Here is a 9,694-nt window from a genome sequence, read left to right as displayed (position 1 = left end):
TTCTTTTTTTTTTTTTTTTTTTTAATTTTGGTTTGCTATAGAGCAATCCCTGGAGAGAAAGAGGGAAGGTGAAATCATCCCCAGGCAGAATGGCCACACCACAATCTCATTTCCATTCTTGTTTTGGGATTTTGGGCACATATACACACACACACACACATACATGCCCCAGTGTGATCTTCAAGGCTCTGGGTCTGGGACTCCAATCGTGGTCAGTCTTGTGGGAGTTGAGCACCTTAACCACTACACCTACTGCAGGTCCCGCAAATAGTAATTTCTATAAGGTTTGTTGTAGTAAATAATCCCAGACATCTCAAGGAACTTTTCAGACTCTGTTTTATTAAAATTTACTTTGAATGGATCTTTTTTACTGGTGCATGACTTTATAACAGTCATTTAAAAAAACATTAGTTCACTTGGGACCAGCAAGTGCATGGAGGTTAAGACAGCTAGATCCCATATGGCCAACTCCATGGTTTGAATCCCAGACTCGTAGGCTTGAAAATCAGGCTAAGTACGTGTGTGAATGCCCAAAATCCTGAGAGGAGAATGGAGGAGAAGGGATTGCAGCATGGCCATCCCCCCAGGGGATGATTTCTTACTTTTCCTTTCTCTCTGTCTCTGTCTCAGTGGCAAGTGCACATACCCTATAGCAAAAAAATAAAAAGAGAAAAAGAAAACACTGTTTCACAGAGTTTTGTAGATCTTCCCAATGTTAACGTATTTTATTATACAGTATCAGAAAATTACATTCATTGTCTTAGTCTGTTTTTGCATTGCTAACAAGAATACCTGAGACTAGATGATTTACAAAAAAGATAGAGGTTTATTTCCAGTACATATAAAGTCCAGTCATCACAAAATGGGGTAAAGTAGATCTTTAAAAGAGCAGAATGTAGTTATGTCTATGAGTTTCTGCCTGCTTTCTATCTTCTCCTTATATACACCTGACTAGTCAGTTATGGGGGTTCCACCATAATGACTTTATCATACCCAAAGGCCCCACACTGGAATGCTATGAAAGAATTAAGTTTTCACTTAACACCCTCACAATACAATCAAGTCCCAGTTAATGAATTTTTGAGGCACAACCAAATTCAAACACATGAACCTTTGAGAGACAAACCATTATCCATACCATAGCATTCATTGCTGTCACCACTCATTTCACCAGAATAGTTTGTATTGGAAAACTGTCAGTCTTATAGTGTTAAAACCAAGTTTTTCAATATTCTAATTTTTGCTTAAAAGCTAGAATTTTATCATTTGCTTCAAATACTGTTTTTTCCCTTTACTTTTAAATTTTTAAAAATAATTATTTCATTTACCTTTATTCATTTATTTTAATTTGACCAGAGAGGATCAGAGAGAGTGAGTGAGGAAGCAACCCGCCATGTCCTGGACTCAAATCGCAGTTGACCGTGTGGAAGTCCAGTGCCCTTAACCACCATGCCACCTGCTGGCTCCAGCTGTCAGTTATTTTAATTGAAGCATCAGGTTTGCTTCAAATATATTTTCTTTCTCTCTTTCTTTTAAGAATTACTTCTTGGGACCAGCAGTAAATGTAATGGCTATGTTGCTGGACTCCTATGTAGTCGACCGTGATTCGCGTCCCGGATCCGGTGCATTTAAAACTCAGCTGGGGGGGAGCCAGCAGTTAGCGTAATGGCTATGTCACTGGACTCCCACGTAGTCGACTGCGGTTCGGGTCCTGGACCCGGTGGCTTAAAACTCACGCCGGGCGCGTGTGCGTGCGTGCCCAAGATCCCGAGAGGAGAATGGAGGAGAAGGGATTGCGGCATGACCATCCCCCCTGGGGGGTGATTTCTCGCTTTCTGTCTCTATGTCTGTCTCTGTCTGTCTGGCGAGCGCACGCGCCCTACAGTGAAAATCTCTCCCCCCAAAAAAAAAAACTCAGCTGGGGGGCCGGCAGGTGGCGTGGTGTGGTTAAAGGCGCTGGACTCCCACATGGCTGACCACAGTTCAAGTCTTGGACCTGGTAGCTTGCTTTCTCACTTCCTCTCTCTCTCTCTGATCAAACTGGAAAATAATAATTATAATAATAATAAATAAAGTTAAATAAAATAGTTCTTTAAAAAAATAATGCCCCTTTGGCATAAGGATTATTTTGTAAATAAAGTTAAATAAAATAATTCTTAAAAAAAAAAAAAAAATCCCTCAGCCGGGCGCGTGTGCGTGCATGCCCAAGATCCCAAGAGGAGAATGGAGGAGAAGGGATTGCGGCGTGGCCATCCCCCCTGGGGGGTGATTTCTCGCTTTCTGTCTCTCTGTCTCTGTCTGGTGAGCGCACGCACCCTATAGCAAAAACCTCTCCAAAAACAAAAAAAATTATTTCTTTAGTTTTATTTACTACTATTATTTTTTTATTTGACCAGGGAGAAAGAATGGGACAGTGAGCAAGTTACCAGGTCTGAGATTCTAACCAGAGTTGACCATGTGAGAATCCAGTGCCTCAACCACCATGTCTTCTGTCTGCCTCCACTTTATTCAATAACATATCTGCTGTATCCAATCTGAATAACCTTAGTTTGTCTTTCATTTGTTCTTTGAAGTAAAAATGGCATTCCATGGAAAAAACATTAAATTAAACCTTTAAACCTTTAAACCTTTAGGGGACCAGCGGGTGGCATGGTGGTTAAGGGCAAATAGGAGAGTCTTCAAAAAGTTCATGGAATATTCTTGTGAACAATTATGCATAGATTTCAAAAATTTTTACACCAAAATAAACTCATACTTTAAATCTATTTTCCATGAACTTTTTGAAGTCCCTCACAATTTATTATGATTATAAAATAATAGTTTTGTCTTACTATTTTGTCTTACACTTCTGGAAGAGTCTTTGAAATGCCCCAGGAGTCTGTAGACCATAACTTGAGAACCACTACTCTGTAAATATAAGTTTTCAAATTGCTGCAAATCTAAGACTTATAGCAGTTCTGCGGAGATAGTAGAATAGAAGAAATACTAGAGAGTGTTATAATATGGAAGTACCCATAGCAGGCCCATTTAATGAATATTTGATATTAAATGCAGAACCCTCAAACCTTTCTCACTCTTGGTAGGAAAATACTGCAAGTTGGGGCCAGTAGGTGGTACGGTGGTTAAGCCATTGGACACTCCCACATGGCTAACCATGGTTCAAATGCTGGACCTGGTGGTTTGCTTTCTCACTTTCCTTCTCTCTCTGGTCAAAATAAAAAACAAATGAATAATTAAAATAAATTATTTTTTAAAAAATAGTTCTAGTTTACCTGCTTTTCAGCTTTTAAAACTTTTGGGTTGTCAGAAAAGTTATGATGTCTTTTTCTATTTTTTTAGTCCAAAAATGCATCATGACTTTTCAGACAAGCCAGTATATTGCTCTGGGCCGGCAGGTGGCGTATTTGTTAAGGTGCTGGGTTTCCACATGACTGAGTACTGGATCTAGCAGCTTGCTTTCTCACTTTCTCTTTCTCTGTGTCTCTCTCTGGTGAGCACATGTGCCCTATACTAAATTTAATAATGACAGTAATAATAATAATAATAAATAGATTTAAATAAATCATTCTTTTAAAAAACACAAACTTTTTTTATCTTGTCTTCTCATTCTTTTGTAAGCTTCTAATGAAAAGGAGTTTCTTTTTTCCCTTCCCTGTTAGTAGAATTTCAGGAGGGAGTGATAAATGTATATATTCAATCCAACATTTTAACCTAGAACTCTTGAATACATTTAGAGTAATGTCTGTGAAATCTTTTTACTCCACATTTGAAAATTTTAAATGTTAAAATGGACAAAATTATATCTAGTTACATATTGAACAAAAGCTGAAATATTTATATAAAAATAAATATCCCTTTTTAAAGAAATATTTATTAAATTTTATTTTTTAAAATAATTTTTTGTTTCTGGATTATTTTATGTAACTTTATTCATTTATTTTTAATTTGACCAGAGAGGGGCAGAGGGAGAGAGCGAGAAAGTGAAAGTGAGAAAGCAAGCCACCAGTCCGGGACTTAAACTGTGGTTGGCCATGTGGGCATCCAGCACTCTTAACCACTATGCCACTTGCTGGCCTCCTCATTATTATTTTTTAATTTGACTGGAGAGAGACACAGGGCGGGGGTAGGGGGAGCGGTCAGAGAGAGGGAAAGTGAGAAAGCAAGCTACCAGGTCCAGGACGCCATCTGTGGTCAGCCATGTTGGAGTCCAGTGTCTCAACCACCACACCACCTGCTGGCCTCGATATACACTTGCAGAGTGGGGGATAATTTAGACTGTTGATACAATAGTTAAAACATGTAGATCTTTGGGCCAGCCGGTGGTGTGGTGCTTAAGACGCTGGATTGCACATGACTCACCAGTGGTTGGCACCTTGGAAATCATGCTGGGCATGTATGCCTGCATGCCCCAAATCTTGAGAGGAAAATGAGAGAAAGAGGATTGTGGCATGGCCATCACTGCTGTGAGGTGATTTTCTTCTACTTTTTTTTTTTAAGAGAGATTTTTGCTATAACCCCCCCAGGGGGTGGCCACACTGTAGTACTTTATCTTCCAGTCTCCTCTTGAGATTTTGGGCACCTACACACACGCACTGGATAGATTTTGGGCACCTACACACATGCACTGGATATGAGTGATGCGAGTTTTAAGCCATTGGATATGGGACTCAAACCACGGTTGGCCATGTGAGAGTCCAGCACCTTAACCACTGTGCTACCTGCTGGCCCCTGGGGGATGATTTTCATATTTCTTCTCTGTTTCTCTGGTGAGCACATGTACCCTATGGCAAAAACCTTAAAAAGAAAATAAAAATAAATAAAAATAAATACTTAGGTCTTTTTTTTTTTAATAATTTTTTACTTTATTTATTCATTTATTTTTTAGTTTGATCAGAGAGAGACAGATGGTGAGAGTGAAAGAGAGAGGAAGTGAGAAAGCAAGCCACCAGATTCAGGACTCAAACTCTGGTCAGCCATGTGGGAGTGTCCAGCGCCTTAACCACCACGCCACCTGCTGGTCCCCAATACTTAGATCTTAATTTGAACTCTACTACTTACCAGCTTTATTTTTCTGAGTGAAGCACTTTGTCTTTCTTTATGTCAGTTAACGCATAGTGAAGTCATTATTACATAGGATTGTAACTTCATTTGATTTTCTTTTTTCTTGGTAAGAATGATTCAACTTTATTAATTCACTCATTCGTTCATTTATCTTATTTTAATTTTACTAGAGAGGGACAAAGTGAGAGAGAAAGAGAGAGAGGGAAAGTGAGAAAGCAAGCTACCAGGTCTGGGACTTGAACCATGGTTGACCAAGTGGGAATAGCTCCCTTAATCAGTACGCCACTTGCCTGCCCCTCATTTGATTTTCTTAACATGTTCAGTATATGATAACTTGCCAAATAGTAGACACTAAAATATATTTTTCTGTTTGTTTGTCATAGCTGCCCTCCTTTCTTTCTGGTCTTCATTTGTTACATCTAGCTTTTCTACACCTTTTTTGTTTGAATAGGTTGTGGTCCCTTTAATTAATCCTCCTACAATTTAAAATTTTATTTATTTATTTATTTATTTATTTATTTCAGTTTTTGTAGAGAAATTTTTGCTATAGGGCACCTGTGCTTGTTGGAGAGACAGAGAGATAAGAAGTGATAAACCAACCCCTGGGGAATGGCCATGCTGTAATCCCTTCTCCGTTTTCCTCTCAGGATTCTGGGCATGCACACACACACACACACACACACACACACACACACACACACATACACCCAGCCTGAGTTTCAAGCCACCAGGTCTGGGACTTAGACCACGGTTGACCATGTAATAGTCCAGTGTCTTAACCACCATGCCACCTGCTAGCCCCAATCCTTCTACAATTTAAGGGATGTAGTAAGAAAATGTAATGTAGAAGACTGTAAAAGTTAATTAAGTATATAAGTCTGAAGTTTAGGAGAGATTAGGGCTGGAAAGGTAGGTTTGGGTATCATCAGCCAATTGATGATAATTGAAACCATGGTGGTTGCTGAGACTGCTCAGAAACATGGAAGACTCTCTGATGATTTAAAATATATTGGGTATGATACTTTACAACTTTTCATAATTCGTATCTTTATGAAAGTATAGCAGATATTGTATCATGTTCAATAGTAATTAAAATGAGTATCTTGATTTCTATACTTATTTAAAATTTTGAAAATTCACAGGTTGCATATGGCCAAGTTCTTGGAGTTATAGGATATTCATTACTTCCTCTCATTGTAATAGCTCCTATACTTTTGGTGGTTGGATCATTTGAAGTGGTGTCTACACTTATAAAAGTAAGTTAAGTAGTATGTATAAAGTAGCTTACTCTTTTCCATTAGCAAAAGTATACTAGTCCTCTGGCTAAGAATATTGTAATATGAAACTATTTATCAAGTAGTTGGTAGTATTTTGGAATAGGGAACTTTGTTACTGATTTTATTTTTTTTTCTTATTTATGTTTGTAATGTAAAATGATTTGACTTTGGTTTTGAGAGGGATATTTAATTAAAATTATGTTGGACATTTAGTCACCATTACTCCTGTTTGAGTAGTAACTTCTCTATCAGATTTACAGACATGGTTCTAATAAATTAGACTTTCTATAATGCAGAAATCACAACTTCTTTATGTTGGGTTAAGTTAACATGTACACATTATAAACATTTACTGATGCTGTTAAATAGAGCTGGTGGGACCAGCAGTTAGTGTAATGGCTATGTCGCTGGACTCCCATGTAGTCGACTGTGGTTCGAGTCCCGGACCCGGTGGCTTAAACTCATGCTGGGCGTGTGTGCATGCGTGCCCAAGATCCCAAGAGGATAATGGAGGAGAAGGGATTGATTGGGGCATGGCCAGCCCCCCGGGGGTTGATTTCTCGCTTTCTGTCTCTTGTCTCTCTGGCGAGTGTACACGCCCTATAGCAAAAACTTCTCAAAAAATAAATAAATGAATGATTGAGTGAATGAATGAATGAATGAATAGAGCTGGTCTCATAGCTTAGTGGTGAAGTTAGCCATATCCCATATGGCTGACCTTGTGACTTGAAAAATACTGCAGGTACATGTGCATGTGTGCTCAAAATCTCAAAATGATGGCGAAATGGAGGAGAAGGGATTGTGGTATTATCATGCATTTTTTTTTAATAACTATTTATTTTATTTTTATTTGTTTATTCACTGATTATTATTATTTTTTTAATTTGACCAGAGAGAGACAGAGGGTAAGAGAGAGAGAGAGGAAGTGAGAAAGCAAGCCACCAGGTCCAGGACTTGACCCCCGGCTGGCCATGTGGGAGTGTCCAGTGCCTTAACCACCATGCCACCCGCTGGTCCCCTATCATGCCTTTTTGCAGGGTTATTTCTCCCATCTCCCTCTCTCTCTAGTGAATGTACATATCCTCTGGCAAATTTTAAAAAGTGTTAATAGTTATATGACAGGGCCAGTTCTCTGGCCTGCTGATAATGCTGCTGGTCCCAAGAATGTGTATTTTGGAACCATTTGATTCTGAATTCAGATCCTGGTTCTGCCCCATACGTAATATTTGGCCTTTCAGAGGCATGTGAACTTCTCTTAACTTCAATTTGTTCTTAAATAAATAACTAAAATTAAATAAAATAATTCTAAAAAAAAAAAAAAAAAAAAAACACCCAAAAAGAAAAAAAAAAAAAACCTTATCATAAACAAAAAAACCTCAATCATACAGGGGCTGGCAGGTGGCATGGTGGTTAAAGGCGCTGGATTTTTCACATGGCTGACCGTGGATCGAGTCCTGGACTTGGCAGCTTGCTTTCTTGCTTTCTCCTTCTCTCTCTTTCTGTCTCTCTCTGGTCAAATTTAAAAAATAATAACAATAAACAGAAATAAATAAATAAATAGTTCTTTGGGGGAAAAAACCTCAATCATACAGAAAAATATAGGAAAATATATGAAATAAAATTATGAATAAATTGCATGTGAAAATGTGGGATCTGGCTGCCTTTTTTTTTTTTCCTTTTTAAAGTTTAAAATGCACTGTGGAAAGTCAGGCCATTCCAAATACATTTTAATTCAGTCTGCCAATGTTTATTTTTTAACCTCCATCACTAGTGGCTCTTAACTTTGGTCAATTTTGCCCCCCAGGGGACATGTGGTAATATTTGGAGGCATTTTTCAGCATCACAGATTGGGGATGCTGTTCCTAGTGTGAGGTGGGTAATGGATAAAGATGCTGCCAAACATGCTTTCGTCGGGGCTTGGGGAGAAATCCTACAATCCATAGGAGAGCCTCCCACAACAAATATTATCCATCCTAAAAATGTCACTGTTGGAAGGTTAAGAAATCCTTCTCTGTGCCAAGTCTATTACAAATTCCCTGATTTCTTTCCTTGAGGCTCTACCTTCATTTTATGTTGTAAAATGCCTTGGTGACTTTATCAATAAGTACTATACATGTTTCCAGTGGATAATTTAAAATTAAGTATGTGTATAATTAGAAAACCACAGTGTATTTTATTTAATGCTTAAACAAATTGTGATCTTTACTTCTCCTTTTTATTTAATCCTGTACTTCTTCTAACTATTCCTGGGAAAATACTGGGATGCTTTTTTTTTTTTTTTTTACTTAACTTTATTTATTTATTTTAATTAGACTAGAGAGGAACAAGGGAACAGAGAGAGAGAAAATGTAAGAAAATGAGAAGCAAGCCACCAAGTCTAGGACTCGAACCACAGTTGGCCATATGAAAGTCCAACGTCCTTAACCACCACACCACCTGCTGCTCCTACATGATGTATTTTTCTATGCACAAATGTATCAAGACTTTTCTTTTTATACATTCATTCACTGTACATTATTACAGTATACAAAATGGGATTTTTCATCCAGAATACATTGTATGTTGGCTCTATCAAGGATATTACCATACATGTTATTGTCAACAAATCAATTTCCATTTTTTGTTTCTGAAGTATTTTGCCTTTTTTTCCCCACCTCTTGATTCCCTACCTCTCACCTTCTGCCATTTCCTACCCTCCTCTCACACTGTCTCTGGTATTTACAGTTGCTTTCCATGCTTTTTTTTTTCTACATTTTTTTATTAATTAATTTATTTATTTGCATTCATTCACTGTACATCATTACAGCATACAAAATGAGATTTTCCATCCAGAGTACACTGTATATTATCTCAATCAAGCACATCAACAAACATGTTATTGTCAGCAAATAATTTTCCATTTCTTGTTTTCTGTATGTTTTGCTTTATTTTCCCCCCCCATCCTTGATTCCCTATCTCTTACCCTCTGCCATCTCTCACTCTCCTCCCACACTGTCTCTGGTATTTATGTTTGCTTTTTATACTGTTTCCCCCTGCATTGTATTGAATTACTAAAAACCTTAATTAATCTAAATATTTTCATAGCAAACACAGCTGATATATACATTTCCATGGATACAAGTCCAGTATATACTGCATAGTGGCTTAATCATTCATATTATAAAAAATTTTCCATTTCTAGTTCCTAGAATTATTTTACCCCTCTTTCTCACCTTCTGTCCTTTCCCACCCTCTTTTCACACTATCTCTGGTGTCTACAATTATCTTCCCTTCCTTTCCCACCCACCTTGTATTGATCACACAATTTCTTACATTATCTAACTACTTTCAATAATGAGTTCACTCATTACTATTAA

At 37.7% G+C, this 9,694-nt stretch overlaps 1 protein-coding gene across 1 annotated transcript in view; it reads left to right on the top strand.

The window, feature by feature from the left end:
* Positions 1-9,694, top strand: part of YIPF4 (Yip1 domain family member 4) — a 29,616-nt gene that overhangs the window by 16,816 nt on the left and 3,106 nt on the right. Inside the window, exon 5 of the mRNA XM_006168804.3 lies at positions 6,204-6,317. Coding sequence (XP_006168866.1) covers positions 6,204-6,317 — 114 coding nt within the window. The remainder of the gene's footprint in view (positions 1-6,203; positions 6,318-9,694) is intronic.

This window comes from Tupaia chinensis, unplaced genomic scaffold (assembly GCF_000334495.1).
Source record: "Tupaia chinensis unplaced genomic scaffold, TupChi_1.0 Scaffold146177_1, whole genome shotgun sequence".
NCBI lineage: Eukaryota > Metazoa > Chordata > Mammalia > Scandentia > Tupaiidae > Tupaia > Tupaia belangeri.
Note: the sequence above shows the minus strand (reverse complement) of the source record. Positions and strands in the feature narration are given on the sequence as shown.